This window comes from Tympanuchus pallidicinctus, unplaced genomic scaffold, assembly GCF_026119805.1.
Source record: "Tympanuchus pallidicinctus isolate F22 unplaced genomic scaffold, pur_lepc_1.0 scaffold42, whole genome shotgun sequence".
Lineage (NCBI taxonomy): Eukaryota > Metazoa > Chordata > Aves > Galliformes > Phasianidae > Tympanuchus > Tympanuchus pallidicinctus.
This window is the reverse complement of record NW_026294761.1, coordinates 187,127-203,713: the sequence shown is the minus strand read 5'-3', so window position 1 is coordinate 203,713 and position 16,587 is coordinate 187,127. Positions and strand designations below refer to the sequence as shown.

Genomic DNA, 16,587 nt, shown 5'->3' with positions numbered 1-16,587 from the left:
GAGTGCATGCATATGTGATTGGACAGAAAACACTGCAGAAACAGGTGACTGTTTTGTAGTTGACAATAGATCTTGTTATTTGACAGTCCAACAGAGCTCATTAATGAGCACTTAGCTGCAAACTGGGTCATTCATGCTAATAATGGATAGTTAGCTATGTGTGGGTACTTTGGAAGAATGTCCTTAGGGTCTTTCTTTTTGTTGTTGTTATTATTGTGTTTTCCATTCCTTTCGTATTCTTCTGATGCTTTTCTGCTCAGCTCTCAGCTGTTGACTTTCTCTTTCTTTTTTCCCTCCTAGCAGTTCCTGTGTAATCTCGTTCCTGCAAATCTTTCTCCTCACTTGTCAGGCTGCCAGCGGCTCAGACGGTTCTGCTTCCCTCCCACCCTTGATATCCTGTCAGTCTCTACCAGCCCTTCTTCTGAGTAACTCAGACTTTTGTGTTAAAGTTTAAAGAAATTATAACCATAACTTCATGTAATTAAATATTCGAGGCAGGTAGCCGTGATTGCAGATACAAAATAAAAACACAACAGATCATCTCTTACAGAATTTGTTGTGCTGGTTGCTTCTCTTTCCTTACAGATGTTTCAGTTTAACACTGGGAAAATAATTTTCATGTTGGATTTGAGTCATGATGCTTGGCTGACATTTGCTTGCCTCTCAGAGCTGACCTAAATTTTGATCAGCATTGCATCATTTAGGGGCTGCTCAGCCCAGCCCTGAACACCCACCACTCTTGGTCACTGCTGCTGCTTTCACAGGGGCTCATAAATGCTGTCACAGGTTTGCTGTCTGTGTGCAGCAAAGAATTGGAGTCTTCAGAGGAGAGGGGAGGCTGCTCTCTGCAAAAAAAAAACAGCCTGAGAAATTCTAACATAGCATGGGAATAAATTGAATACAAATCTAGTGTGATCTTCCTGACTTGCAGGTAGTCTGCCAAGGCTGATGCTGAAGTATTTATGTAAATCACTGCCTGTTAAGTGGTTGAAGGCAGTGCCAACCCTTATGAAAAAATACTGCTTCACTTAAGTTTCTTGCCAACTTAATCAAAATGGGAACGAGCCCTTTTTAAGTCAAGAAAAATTATTCTATATCTTTATTTTGCAGTGTTAAGCATTTAGATGACAAGTGCTTTCTCAAGCTTTTGTATTTGTGTATCTCCAGAAAAACAATTCAGACATTTCATGACATTTATTTTTCTGTCTTTTAGATTTTGAAGAAATCTTGTATCGAAATTCTGGCTGCAGAGCCTTCCAGTATATGTGCAGGAGGTAAGTGTAAATGGAGGTGCAATCTGTTGACTCATACCACTCCCTCTTTGTGTGGTGGCTCTAATAACATTGTGCTATGGACGCTGTGGCTTTAAAGTCCTGGCAAACATTTCTACGTTCTGTAGAACCCCCAGCTATTTTGGAAGAAAGCTTGAGAACCATTTTAGCATCTTCAATCTCCCGTGAGCTCCATGTTTTACATAGGGTTTCGTAACTGTTTGTTGAATGAGTTTTGCAGAGTAGGATGAGACTGTGATGCATTCTGTTTCTTTTTACATTCTCAAAATGGTAGTGCAAGTAATAAAGCGAACTGCCAATGCCTCTTTGTTTTCGCTTTCATTGCAGCTGCTGTCACAAAAGGAGCAGTGATAAGCTTGAAAAATACCAACAAATTGCTTACATGCTCAATTGAAGGTCTAACCTCTGTGTTTGGACAAATACTCCATTAATAATGTTCCAACTGCTAATTGTGACAGTTGGGACTTTGAGATTAATGAAAGTGACACTTTCATTGTGTCTCCCTCTCAAATGAGAGTTAGGTCCACTGGGAGTCTTTTGGAGATAAATTTGGCAGGTATATCTCTGATACCTCATGTTTTCTTCACTTTTGTGCATATTCTCGAAGACCAGTGGCAGTTTGGTTTGGGTTTTCTTTTTTTCTTTTTTTTTTTTTTTGGATGGAGAGAGCAAGGGTTCTGCTAGCCTAGGCAACTCTTGCACTGCAGACCAGCCCCAGACACTTCACAGCAACACATCTGTCTGAAATGCTGGTTTCCAAATGGCATGGTTTTGCATCACGATAGAAATGCAGTGTGCGTGCTGGATCTGTTTGCTTCAGTCCCAAGCAGAGACAGGATCTCCATGGTTAATCTGACATCATTGATGCACTATTCTTTGACTGTACGTGAACTCTCATTCCCCAGCAGTTGAGGCTTCTGCGATTTCTCTTAAGTATTCATCAGCCCCCGCACAGCTCTTTTCCCTCGTTCTTCCCAAATGCTCTTGGACAACACATAATGGACCTGTCAGGCAGCTTCCCTGGCTAGATGTGGTGGGATGATTTGCAACTTGGCTGTAAATGAGTGGGGTCTGGAAGAGAGCCCAGATTCCAGAGCAAATCTTTTTTTTTTTTTTTTTTTTTTTTGACAAGTACAGTGTATGAGTCCTTAAGGGAGATGAAAGGAGATGGGGACTGTAACGTGCAAGGAGGAAATTCTGAGTCTGCAAATGTCCATTCCTTGCTGTCTCTTGGGATTTTAAAACTAGGGTGGTTATTTCTGATGCACTGTGATTCCTCTGGTGTTGTCAGAAGAAACATTTTGTGTTTGATTGTCATTCACCAGAAGTAACATCAGCCTTTGAAGGTCCCTCCTAGATAGCAGCAGGAACTGTGGGGGTTGGTTCCCTCCCTGTAGGGGGTGCAGAGGGTGAGCCCCTGGCTCTGCTGCCAGAACATGACAGACAACGCTTGTCCAAGTGACAATTCTTTGCCTCCCTGTGGATCAGTAATCTGCTGTTTATTTTTTTCCTACAGAGTCATTTCAGGTTGTTGTGAGAGGAAATGGATTTCGACATGCTCGTAACGTCGACAGAGTACTCTGCAGCTTCAGGATCAATGACACAGTCACTCTCAGTAAGCTGTTTTGATTCCTTATGTATGTTTTTTTTCCCCTGAGTTTGCACTAGCAGGCATTTGCCTGGGAAAATCATTGGATTTTTCAAATGCTTTGGCTGCGATGGCAATCATAAGGGGATGAAGAGCTATCAAATTGCAGAAGGGAAAGCCAATCTCAGCACATGGCCCCATCGGGTGGGAGGAAGGCAGGTAGAAACTGCTCAGCTTGGATTCATGGACAAAGGTAATAGCACAGAATCATGGAATCATTAAGGTTGGAATAGCCCAGCTCCTGGGAAGTACTGTTTGCTGACAGAAAAAATGACAGGCACGTTAAAGCCTGAGTGCCTATTGTTTTTGTGATGGGTACTGAGGACCACTTAATTCGAGGAATTAATGATCCTATTGTTCTCATCTTGCATGCTTGTAAATCCACATAGGATGTCAGACTGCATATTTCATATCTCATATCACCAGTGGCAGTAGAATTTATTTTGCCTAACGTGGGATCTAGTCAGATAGTGTTTTGAAGATAGTCCTGATTCTTTATACATAAAATAAAGCAGCTTTATTTTATATTAAGAAATGCATTGGTGTGTAGAAAGGGAGTTAAAAGAGCTACAAAACTACTCAGCATAACAAAAGTCTCTAAACTTTCACGTTTAGGAGAGCCCAGCTCCCTGCTGTGGTTTGACATGGCCTTCTTTTAAGTCCTGAGCCTTCTTCAGACCAGATATCCTTTTGAGAGACTTGTCCTGTTTCTGAGCTTTAAATGAAGACTGATTAGGTATTTCAGTGTGTAGTATTTCGATTTTAGCACAACCTGGGGCAGTGTGTGCAACCTGAGTGACAGGGGATAAGGGTTGCATTTGGTTTATTAAATTATGCTTTTACTTTTGTTGTGATTGCACTGAATCATTTGCAATACGGCTGAAACATGCTATTTTTTTCTTACAATGCAACTTTTGCTCCATCCTAACATCCTGAACAATCAAAATTATGCTTCATGTTGTTAGTTGTGTTGTTTTTTCTTTTTAACTCAAATCTTTGACTGAGAAACCTGAGGGCTGTAGGTGGTCTCTTAGGAAAAAGATTGTTTATCCTGCTGGTGAAATGAAAGGACTATTCTTGCTCTTTATTGCAGTCAGTAAAGAGGGTTCATTTGCTAAAGGCTTCAGAGGAGGACAGCAAGCAGGTGGTACCTATGAAACTGCACCTCCTAGGAATTAAAGGGATTTGGGTCAATATGGTCCAAATCTTTCTGTGGCTTGCATTAACTAATGTCACAGTTTGTGGATGAGCTAAGAATAAAATGCAGTTATCAGCACTATAACTGTAGGCATTAACTTCAAGATCACCTTTCAAAACATTTCACTGAGTCAGAAGAAGATTAAGAGCCACGCTGTCTCATTATAATAATCTGGCACAGCATCTCAAATTTGAAAGCTGTAATGTGAGCACAGAATGTGATATGACTAGCAGATAAAATTAGAGCAAGAACATTTGCTAAATCCTGAGACGAATTTCTGGCTGTAAAATATGCAGTGGTACAGCTGGCAGTCTCAACAATATTGCCTTCAGCCCATTGACCTCAGATCTCCCAATGAACTTTTTTGGGGTGTGCTTTACAATGGCTTAGCATTACTGGGGAATCTGTTTTCAGTACAGTTGGACTGATAAACAACCACAGAAGGAGATTAAGCAGCATGTGAAGGAAAGCAAAAGGCAGATGTGAGCTCTGGGGAAAATGTGCTTTCTGGAGCAGGGATGAAGATGATGCTAAAAATAATAAGTGGGACAGAAATCTTTGGGAGACTTTTTCCCTTCCCTAGCTACCTATCCAGCACCCAGTTGAGTTCAGTAAGAAATGTTTGGGGAGCATCCTTGCTTAAAGGGACCTGGGGATTCTGGTGGGTACCAAGTAGGATATAAGTCAACAGTGAGGCACTATAGCAATAGAAAGCAAATCAGGTTCTGGGTTGCATCTGCAGGGGCATTGCTAACATAGATAGAGGTGTGGTCATCCAATTCTGCTCCATTCTATTCTGCTTGCTGCATTCAGTGCTCCCACAGATCAAAAAAGCTGCAGACAGCCTGGAGCGGGTCCAAAGGAAGGCCAAGAAGTTGATCCAAGGGCTGGAGAATCCACCTTACATGGAAATATTGAAAGAATTAGATGTCTTTGCCTTGGAGAAGAGGGGACCCTACCACAGTTTTCCAGTACTTGAAGGGCAGCTACAAGGACAACAGAAGCTCCCTGTTTGCAAGAACAAACATGGAGAAGACAACAGAGAATGAATGAGCACTTCATCTTCATTGGGATAGGTTCTTTCTTTGCTTAAGAAAGACACTTTTTCACAGCAAGATCAATCAACCACTGATACAGCATCCCCAGGGATGTGGTGGAATCCCAGTCTTGGTTTTTACAGTATAATTTGAGAGAGTGCTAGATAATGTCACCTAGGCTCCCTTTTCCCATGTAAGGTTGTAGCTGACAATCTTTCAAGGTTTTTTCCAGTCTGGGAAGATTGTAAGAAAAGATTGAAAGAAGAAAGCTCAGAGTCTAATGGTCTGAAATATGTGGGTCTTGGCCTTTTTAATTGGAAGTTTTAGAATATGCAGTAGGCAAACTGTTCTTATCCCACAACTTAGTTCTCTTCCTCCTGGTTTATGGGCTCCTCCAGTAGCTAGAGATTTGGTGCAGATCTCCTTTTTCAGTGGTCATCCTTCTTTTCTCTCCCGTGTAAAGCCTGTTCAGCACTCTATTTGCTGCTCCGCATTTTCTCTTGTCTATAGCTTGAGAGTTCCCTCTTTACTTGAGGCTACACTGGCTGTGACCTGCCATCTGTGCTGCATCCCAATAGCATCAGAGCTCAGCTTTCTGGCTCTGATGCAAGACATTCATTCCTGGAAACACACTAAAGTCTTCATAGAGCTGAGAATGTCATCCATCAGCTTTTCTCTATTCAGTGTGTCCCATCCATGGAGACACAAAAACATCCAGTGTTGCCAATGGGAGGAACTGCTTTTGAGGGTTACTTCACTCCCAAACACTGTGACCTGGTGCTGGTGGGGGTCAGGAAAAGACTCCTTCCTCCTCCTTTTTTTGTGTGCGTGTGTGCTGTCTCTGTACTGAATAATTTTCTATAGTGTCCATCATCATCATTTTACAATAGCTTTCAGGAAAGATCAACTTCTTTTGTTGCAACCCATAGGCTTTTTCCTTGAGGCTGTTGTCTTATGTCTACAAAATGGCCATGGAAAAATAAGGATGAGGGCCAAATACATCTCCCACCCCTCTGACCTGGTGTATTCATTGTGTCCTGAATCAGTGCATAGGTGAGAAGTAAACTTATTCTCCTTGGCACCACACCAAGACTTCTCTGTTCATTCTGCAGAATCCTGGAGTGCTTGGTGCAGTGACCTGGAAGCAGGAGGCCAAAAACTCAATTTCTGAGTTCAAGCTGTTCCCAGATTGAAGGAATCCAGCAGTTTCTGATGAGTGCTCCCAGATCCACGTCTCTCCTGGCAGAAATCTGCACTTTAAGCTTTAAGTTTAAGCTGCTCTGTGTGGGAATATATCTCAAAGCTTTTGCTTTGCTGTAGCCCGCAGCTCCAGCTGGTATTCTCCCTTGCCCACTTAGATGCAAACAGTTTAACATCAGTGTTAACTCAGAGGGAGTTTTATGGAAACCTTATGGAGAGCAGATGGTTCAGCTGTTTTTGTTTGCTTGAAACTTCTTGGGCTCTGATTGTATCAGGGAGGGAGGTATTTTTAAAGATAACACTAAGCCAGAAGTTCCTGAAACCTTAAATTATCCCTGATGAGATGTAGACCAGCACAGCTAGGACTTGCTGAGGTTAAGGACATGAGCTAATAGATTTTTATTGGGATTGCTGGCAGAGAAAAGTGGCAGGTGAAGAGAGCATTGGCTTATAATGTTCATAGCCATGGGATAGAAAAAAATAATTAAAAAAGGAACAGCTGTAGAAACGATAAAGAATATTTGGCTGCACAGAGCTGTAATCAGATGCATGTTCAACAGCAGAGTTTTTTCTGCCAGCAGCAGGACCTAGGAGAATTGGTTTCAGACTGTGCAGAGTTAAAACTAATTATCCAGTGCAGTGACTTATGACTGTTTGTGGTGCTAAAATGTCTTTGTCTGCCCAGATTGTGCAGGATCCAGCAAAGATAGCTCTGGGCATGGAGGCAAGCTCTGTCCTAGGCAATTTAAAACTCAGTGGAGGGATGAAAGATTGGTGAGGAAACAGCACGCACCACAGCAGAGATAGGAGCAAACCTCTTGCATTCTAGTGAATGCTGTGGATACTTGGCCAAAACTGATTCTTTCAGATAAGACTGTGTTTTTCAGCACTTAGTAACAGAAGCAAGGAAAAAGAGGCAAAGATGGTGAGAGCATGGCTTCCCCAGCTGTCACCAGAGTGGTCTATACAGGGACCTGTGTCCCCAGGCTGCCAAGCAAATGCCTTCTAAAAACAGTCATCTGCTTTTGAAGCAGATTGCTAATTATACCTTTTCTTTCCACTTTATTTTTCTGGCAGCACAGTACTTTTTCTTGTGATACCTTCCATACTTTCTCTTGTCCATTCGCAGAACAGGAAAGTTCTGCTCTGTGCTTCTATTTCAATCTCTGAGTTCCCTAATGTCATGGCACTTTAAACCTCCATGAAATGTTTCCTTTTTTTTTTTTTTCTAGTGGATTTTCCCTCTTTTCATTATAGTAGTAGTTAACATCTCCCACTGAACAAACTCCATCAAGATATTCTGAGGATGTGACCTTTGTGAAGGACACAAGCTATGCCCGTGTTTCCCCTAGAAGGAATAGATGTGTTTCTTGGGTGAAAACATACACCAAGGTGAGCTAGGCATCCTCTTTTGAAGGGTGGATCAACTCATTACTTCATTAAAAAATTAGTCACAGAATGGCCTGGATTGGAAGGGACCTCAAAGATCATCCAGTTCCAACCTGTGGAAAGGATTGCCAACCACTAAATCAGGTACCAGATCAGGTTGCCCAGGAGCCCATCTAATCTGACCTTGAATACCTCCAGGGATGGAGCATCCATGTGAATGAATGAAAATAGGAGAAAAAGTTTTGCTTCCCTCACATGCTTTCCTAGCCTCTAACAAATTGATGTGTGGGTACTTTGCTGCATGTGAAGAATTGTGATGGGCCTTATGATAACTTCTCCAGGGGCTTGAAGTTGGGCAAGGCATGCAACTGAAGGGACTGCTTGTGGTAGTGACCCTTTCATACTAGAGCACGTGCTGCTCTCAGAGCTGCCAGTTGTGAGCATGAGCAAATTAACAGTGGAGTGCCTGCCAAGTTCTGTTAGCAGCTTTTGGGCTATGTGTGCTGGGTGAACAGAGCTATAAGCATAGCAGATGAGCACAACAGAGGCAAAGGAACCCATCAGAAAAAGAAAAAAATTTCCTTCCAGATCCCTTTTCTCCATCTAGAGATGATTACGAATGTGATATCACTGCTATGTGCTTATCTCTCTCTTCCCCCCATCCTCTGTTCTCAGCTCTGGCTTTGGCATTTGAAGCTTGTGTGTCCCTACCCATAACAGAGCAATCATAGCATGATCTCAATGTGGTTTTCGTTACAGCATTAACAAAACATTCTCTCTTTATTTATGGGCCTTCTCATAGGCCCTTCAGTGTTCCAATGTCTTTCTGCATTCCTGCCTCCCCACAAAGTGGATCTGAAGTAAAAACTTTGCTTGTGGAGTTGTCACAAGGAGTGGCATAAGAAGAGTCAGCCAGGATGAACTGAGATTGGGCTTTGGTAGTTGGTGCAGTGAATAATAGAAGTATTTTGAGTTTCCAGAGGAACAGTGGAAGTGCTCAGGGCTACCTATGTCATAGAATCCTAGGATCTTGGAGGCTGGAAACGACCTCTAAGATCAGCTAGTCCAACCATCCACCTACCATCAATATTGCCTACTAAACCATATCCTTAAGTACCACATTGAACCTTTTCTTGAACATCTCCAGGGACAGTGATTCCACCACTTCCCTGGGCAGGCTGCTCCAAAGGTTGGTCTCAGGTGGACTGAAGACCAAAGGGAGGACAACCTCCTTAGCATAGACGTTCCTCGGGGAATCGATGAGAGCAGCCAGATTCCCCTGATTTGTGTGTATTAGATTAACAGAGACCAGCGTCATCTTTCCTGCAGATGCAGAAGACTAGATCAGAGCATTTGGAGATGCACTTCAATCAAACACAAATCACAAATACTCCTTTATTTGACAAGGGTAATAACAGAAGGAAATTGTTGGCTTGTGATGCATGGAAAGTTTGTCAAACAGCTTTTGCAGCCTTTCCTGAACTAAAATATTGCAGACATTGCAAGCCTGACAGTCAGCATTGATACTGTTGAGATGGCAATCTGAAAACATTCATGCTTTCTCTAAGAGATCTTTGCAGTCATTTTTCAGTCTGCTCATTAGTTTTTGGATGAGCCATTAACCAAAGAAAAGGCTGTTTTAATTTCAGCATGTTTATATGGCAGAAATACTATCTTTCTTTGTCACCTTTGGGGTTTTATTCCTCTGGTTTAGTTTTGCTCTTCTGTGTTAAAAAATCATGCATATATTGAAGCTGTTATTATTATAGTTGGGAAGTACTCCAAGTCCTGGCTTGCCAAAAGGCTACACCCTTCTAATGGCAAAAGAAACTACACACTAATGCTAGGACTAATAGATTTTACAGGCTACAGATAGCTGTTAAAAGGTATAGGAATGCTGGATAGTGAATTACGGGGATTTGAGCAATAGAAAGTACCTTGTTGAAACAGTACCTTGTTGAAATCTATAGAAAGCGCGTATTTTGGGGAGATGTTTGACCCTTCTGTTTCTGCACACAGCTGTGAAGTGATTATTACTTTTAGCTACCCATTTATGTTGTGAGTCCTATGGACTTCTTTTGCAGTGAGAACCTTATTTTGCTTGATGAGGTGATATGGGGTGGATAGGTAAGGCATTCCTTTCTGTAGGTGGACTTTCTCAAAGGCGAAGTGTTGCAACACATCCTGAGGCTCTGCCCATAACTGATATCTGCGATGCATTTCTATGAATCTGGCAAAAGAGTCTAGATGACTTTTGCAGAGCTGCAAGGCCAGCTAGCGGCCGAGCCGAGAAGGGAAATTGCTTTCTGTGCAGCAAGATCAGTAACATGGAGTGGCCCCTGCTTTCCCAGCTCCTCCACCAGCATCGTCAGCTGATAGGATTCCAAACCACAAGTTCAGCTTTGGCATGAGATCTGGAGCTTGGGAGCATTCAGCATTTGGGCCCATCTCTTACTGCACAGGAATACAGCAAGCTTTTATGCAGCATGCAAAAGAAAAAAAAAAAAAAAAAAAAAAAGCATCCTGTCAAATATGTCCTGCAGATAGAGGCACGATTGCAGATGAGAAATGTTGTTTTGTTTGGTTTCTCAATGTAAGTTTTCCAGGAAGGAGTTGGATGGACAGAGTTTTGCAAAATGAACGGATCCTCTTTTGTTTAGAGCTAAGAAATAGTCACTCATTTTTGTGGTGAAACACAAGCATTCTCCAAACAAAATAATCTCTCTCTGTGGCAAACCCTGCCAGCCATGAGGCTGATGCACTTTCTAGAGAGGCATAGATATAATGCAAGTTAGGGGATGGAAAGGGAGAGAAACAGAAACAAAAAGCTGAGGAATTCCAGTGCAAAATTAAACCAGATCTCGTTTTAGTGAGTGCTGGCATGGAGCATTCCTTGACCTTGGCTGCTGGTGTTAGCAAAGGAGAAAACAAGACATTGGTCTTCATTCTCTGTGTGTGCACTGAGACAACTTATGGGAGTTAATTATACCTTCATAGATGAGGGTGAGAAGACCACCAGAGTGCCAGAAGGTGCTGTGCTCACCACCCATGTGCATCCTCCATGCTTGGGCAAAGTCAGTGGTAAATGCTACTGCTTTGCTTGGCTACTCTGTGGCAAAACTGAGTCCCTGCATAGGATCTCCCCATGAATCGAGTGCTATGCTGTAGGTTATGTGAAGTGTGAGCATCACAGTGTGCTTTAAATACCTGTTGTCTGTCAGGCTCTCAGAGAGAGAGTTGCCTTGTCAGTGGTGTGGGGTTGCAAAGGAAAACCCCATGCTAAAAACATCTGCTCTTAATGCTTAGTGTAGTGGAAATGTTAGTACGTGTTCTTGCAGCAAGGCTGTGGGAAAGCAGAAGTAATATATGGTACTTTCCAGGCCAAGAGCAGGAGCAGGGATCGAGAGGGATCGCAGAAGCTTGAAGGCTGCTCTCAGTAGCCGAGTCATGATACAGAAGTGAAGCCTATTTGTGCAAACTGTGTAGCTGGCTGTGATGTTTCATTTTCAGCTGTTTGCCTGTGTGTCAACAGCCCTTAAAAAAGCAATACTGTAGGCAATGCAAAAATTCAAGTGTGTGCGTATAGGCATGGGATTTGCTAGAAGCTGGAAACATAAGGAAAACTTCAGCGAAAGCTACAGTTTTTCACTACCGTTTTATTCTTTGGAGTGTAGAAAGTAAACATTCCCTCACCTGCTCTAGGAAATCATATTTTATTTTGCTGTCAAAGTCAAGAAATAGACCAGTATGAAGTAGGGATTATAATATGCAATAGGAATTACTATTACTACTACTAATATTGTTTGTTTCTGCAATTCTGCATTCTGCATCGAGGGGACAAACTCTTGCAGCCTCCATCTTGCCTACATGCTTCATTCACTGCAGTAAAATGTGCTGCATAGCCCTGCTTCTGAGTGAGACCTGTTGAGCTCTATCCATCAAGAATGGAGCCAGTGTTGTCAGGGTTAGAGTTGGGCTGGGTTACAGTTAGGTTAGAGTTATGATTAGGGTTATAATTAGGGTAGTTTTAACATTGGGGTTGCCTGAGCATTGATATTGGAGTTAGCATTAGGGTTATTGTGCTCCACTGCTACTGTCCATGTGAATAAATCTCCTAGCAGCCAAGATTGAACAGGGCTCACAGCTGATGCTTCTTTCAAGCAGATACCGCATTCTCTTTGGTTTTTGTCTCTTTGTGGCTTTTCCTCTTTCCATTGGCACCTTAAATGGAATTATAGCTCATAAACAAAAGACCAAGCAAAATAGACCGGTTCAGCTATTTGTTAGATTGCTAAACAACTTGGCTAAACTCTCATTCTTGCTCCTTTCCATCCTATTTGTCAACGGTGCCAGTTAGGCACTGAACACTGTTTCTGATCTTCCTTCTATGTTGCCTATGTTAATGCTCACTGGGAAGATAAGTGAGTGCACTGTACGGTTGTGAAGTTGTTTTTCTTGGTTGTAGACCCTGGTTTTGTACTTCAAACAGGAAGGCAAGATGGTGATATATTATTCTCCTGTTTAACATGGTGCCATGGAAAGGACTCCTTCATCTTGCAGTGTATAAAGATGAGATTATGATTTGAATTTATGATAGGGGTTTAAATCTGTCAGGGTTTCAAACAAAATTGAAATTTTAAGAGGAGATTTTTAGGACATCTGACAATATTTGCTAACTGCTCTCATTTAATATATATGTAATCATATCTAGAGAAGACTTTAGAGATGATTCTAACTACAGCTGGAAGAAAGCTTCTCAATGCAATGACACACTTCTGGAAGCTGCTGATTCATCAGAATTAAACTGTTCTGTAGGAATGTGTGGTTTCCAGCCAAAAGTAAAAGAAACCAGCCTGTCTGACTGGTTTTCTGCCAACCTGCCTGATGTCTGGTCAGCTGGCAAATGGGCCGGGAAGTTCCTTAGGATCCCCATCTCTCTGGTGACTAGAGAGACAGTACAAAATTCTAAGTCTAGAAAAGAGCATTGTCTGATGTTCATCTTTCCAAGGCAAACTCCAGTTGTTATTTTTTTTCACTCTGATTTAAAAGCTGTAGAAGAGGCAAGAAGGTTTAATTTATGTTCAGACAATTCTGCCTTGAAGTTGTGAGATTTTCCATAACATACAGTTTTCTTCACCCAGCTGTTTCCAGTCATAATTTATTGTACTGGACCTGTTGGTCCTTATTGGTCTCTTCCAACCTGAAATATTATGTGATTCTACATCCAGGCCCCCTATACAGGGGGGCTGTGATGATTTGCTCTGTACATTCAGAAAGCTTTGGGTCTTCAGTTCTGTTGTGACTCAGATGTGGGGCGAGGGGGACTTCAGCAGCACCAGTGGCTGCAGGAATGGGGAGGATGTTGCCTACAGAATGGGGATGGCAGACAGTGCTGGGCTTCTGATGCTTTGTGCCCTGCTGCGGGACATCACAAGTGAGGAAAAACAGTATTTATACATATATTTATATATATATATATTTATAACTAAGCTGTCTTTAAGTATTGTGTTACTGATCTGGTAATAAGCCTTTATATCTGTCTTGTTTTTTTTTTGTTTTTTTGTTTTTTTTTTTACCCAGATGAGAAGCCTTTTGTTGTGGAAGATACCTATTTACTCTGCCCAGCACCTGTACTACGAGAAGTTGGCATGTATGTTTTTCCTATATACTCTAATACTTTCTTTGCCATGAGAAAATGACAGCCTGCTTCATCTCTGTATACTCCGTTGTTCTTAGGTGCAGCTAGTTCTAACATTGTCTTTTATGTTTCACCTTTGAGGAACTCATAGCTTCTAGAACATAATTCTTTAGGTTAGAGCAGGGCATTGTTTGCTGTCATTGGTTGGAGTTTATCAGGTATGGCACATCTGAGTACAAAAACTGGCTATGGTATATTTGCATTGCTAGTGTCAATAGATTTAGATGCACTCTTTGAAACTATCTCAACTCAGGGTGGTTTATTAATTGTTGTGTGACAAGACTTTTGTCCTCTGTGTGGGATTTCCATGAAAAGGTCTTCTGTGCATCAACAGACATTTCTCTCTTTTTCATATAAGCACAGAGAGGGAGAGTCAGTTATCCTCTCAATGACAGAAAAACATTCTTACCTCAAATGGGAAAAGTTTTGCTGCTGATCCTATAGTCCAAGTTCCAGAGGATGTTGTCTAGAAGAGGATTGTGGACAGACAGCTCTGACTTATTTATTTGGTGTTTTTTCAGGGAGGCAGCTCTTCAAGTTAGTATGAATGATGGTCTAAGCTTCATCTCCAGCTCTGTCATCATCTCCAGCACACATTGTGTAAGTTCTCATTCACCAACTTGAAATGATTCAGTAGGATGGTGGCATTTAACAACAGATGTGTTTGGTACACTGATAGTAGTCCCGATTTAGTCACCCTGATGTGTGAAGGTGTTGTTTAATTCCTTTCGAGGTGAGCCTGTGAGCACAGAGATGCAGTGTTTTCTGTGCCATAATACAGCAAAGCTCTTGTGCCTTCAGTAATCGTCTTGGCCCTTATATCTGCATGCACAGATCAGATTAGAACTAGCATCCCAGGTCTGGAGATGTCTATGTCTACTTGTCCAGTGGACAGTGATTAAGAGGCATTTCTTGCGGCTTTTTCTGCCAGTCTGCGCCTACAGTGATGCTGCCAATGGTGACACAACACACAGGAGTTGTTAACTGCACTCTTATTCTGGAGGCCAGTATGTACTTTGATGACAAAACCTTTCTGTTGCAACATTTAAATAATTTAGAAAATGTTAAGATGGAGCCAGGAGTTGAACTCAATGATCCTTATGGGTCCTTTCATACTTGAAGCCCAGATACAGATACTTAAAGAGCAGGGCAGAGTGTAAGCATCTGTATCTAATAGGCTTTTTTTTAATCACTGCAGATATGAAAACAAGCTAAAATTTTTTGCTAAGAAAGTTGGTCCAGTTTCTCATTAGTTTAATGTTAAAATGATATTTTACTAGTAGAGGTCTTGACCTTTATTTAATATTTAAGTCTCCTAGGAACAAGACTGCAAAATAAATATCAGTTTTATCAAACAGTGAATGCTCTAAGAGAAAGAAAACATTTTCCATCTGAGGCAAATAGGTCACTTCTTGGCAAGGAACACAGGATCAAGGCCTTTGCCTTGAATGCATCACTGCGTTGGTGGTGTAATTCAGCAAGCCTTGATTCCTGCGACTGCCAGAGGACTCAGTGCTCCTGTGCTCACGTTGTGTCTTCCAGTGCCAACTGTTGGAAATGGGATACTGGGAATTTTTGCCTTGTGCAGCACAATCATTTTTGTGAGGTTTCCAAGGCAAAAAGTGCTTTTTTTTCCTAATTACACCACCTTCATATACAAATAGTGATCATGTGGCAAACATAATGTTCTTGAGCACTTGTCCCTTTTAAGAAATGACAGTTTTGTGTCTCTTGAATACAGCAATACACTTTCCTCTCTAGCAGAAACTCACTCTCTTTGGGAACAGACAGCTTTAGCTTGCACCCATACTGCCTAACTGAAGTCATTATTTGCATTTTTTCCACTTGAGGTGTAAAATCTGCTACAGCATTTCAGTGTGGAGAAAATGAGAGCAGGTTTGGAATGAAGGCGTATGTAATGACTGATTTAGTCTCCTTCCAGCTCTGCTGAGAAAGAATGAAAGACATTCTGTTTTCCAGCACTAAGTGACACCACTTGTCAAGACTCTCAGCATCATGTTAGACCTCACTGGTGAATACTGCTGGGGGCTTGGGGTTTTTCTGTTGCTTTTCTTATTCTAAAGGAGATATAGGTACAGCTGAAGCAGCCTCACAGCTTCTACGTGTTCTTTTGAATCTGAGCATACAAACCTGCAGATGGAATCCACTTGCCTGTATTGCACATGGCCATTGTGCTTCATGGGACCTCTTTCTTTCCACAGCTTTCTAATTCCTGAGATACGGCAGACTTCATGGTTTGCAGCCACGTGAATGCAAAGGATGCCTTAAATTCAACTGATCAGGCTCTGTTTTAGTCTTCCTTTGGCTCAATTGCTTGTGCTTTCCTGTATCAGAGCACAGGCATGGCAGCACACACTTTTATACCCCATTTCCACACATCTCAAAAAATTACTCATTCAGGTTCCTAAAATAAAATTGCCACAAGCACTTAAATTCTGTTTTTTTAGGTGAGTATTCAGTCTGTCCTGGTTAACCAGGTTAGCCCAGAAGAATTGGTCTGTTTTGTTGAATGCCAGTCTTTCTCCCACCCTCACGTCAGCTCCTCAGGAATAATGCATTTGTTATGGTTTATTATTGTATGGGAACTGCTGAATCACAGCCTGAACCTCTGATTGATCACCTGAGATGAGCACTGAGTCAGCCTGGGAGCACAGGTGAAGGCAATTCATCTGTGTTGCTGGAAGGGTCGAGCCTGGCTGCACCTCTCCTAGACCCATTTAAGAGCTCTCTTCCTGGCTATTCTGCTGAATATCTTCTTCATCCAGCGAAGTCTGTTCTGTGTGCTTTGCAGGTGCATGAAGTGTTTTTGGTCACTGCTCTCAGGGTCCTTGTGCTGTGTGCTAATAGAAGCCAAAAGCATCTGGTGATTGAATGAAGCTATCAGTGGCTGCAGGAAGTGCTTCAGAAACAATTGGTCAGGCATTGATGTGACATTACAGTGCATAAATGCTGTATTTCCATACAGTGTGAAGGACTGAGTTGTTCTGTTTTCTCACACCTTTTAAGATCAGAATTTTTTTACTGCACTTAGGAAAGAGACACTGAGTTGGAAAGTAAAGGTTAATGTCATTTCCAGTCCCAGTCCGTAAGCTGACAGCTTGAAG

At 41.9% G+C, this 16,587-nt stretch overlaps 1 protein-coding gene across 5 annotated transcripts in view; it reads left to right on the top strand.

Moving 5' to 3' along the window:
* The window catches only part of ANTXR1 (ANTXR cell adhesion molecule 1), an 80,754-nt gene that overhangs the window by 18,525 nt on the left and 45,642 nt on the right, over positions 1 to 16,587 (top strand). For 4 of the 5 annotated variants that reach the window (XM_052701966.1, XM_052701967.1, XM_052701969.1 and 1 more), the window contains exons 9-12: positions 1,214 to 1,274; positions 2,809 to 2,907; positions 13,345 to 13,414; positions 13,984 to 14,062. In XM_052701966.1, the coding sequence (XP_052557926.1) occupies positions 1,214 to 1,274; positions 2,809 to 2,907; positions 13,345 to 13,414; positions 13,984 to 14,062 (309 nt within the window). Of the gene's footprint in view, positions 1 to 1,213; positions 1,275 to 2,808; positions 2,908 to 13,344; positions 13,415 to 13,983; positions 14,063 to 16,274; positions 16,577 to 16,587 lie in introns of those variants that run through there. The other variant, XM_052701970.1, reaches the window with a different exon arrangement.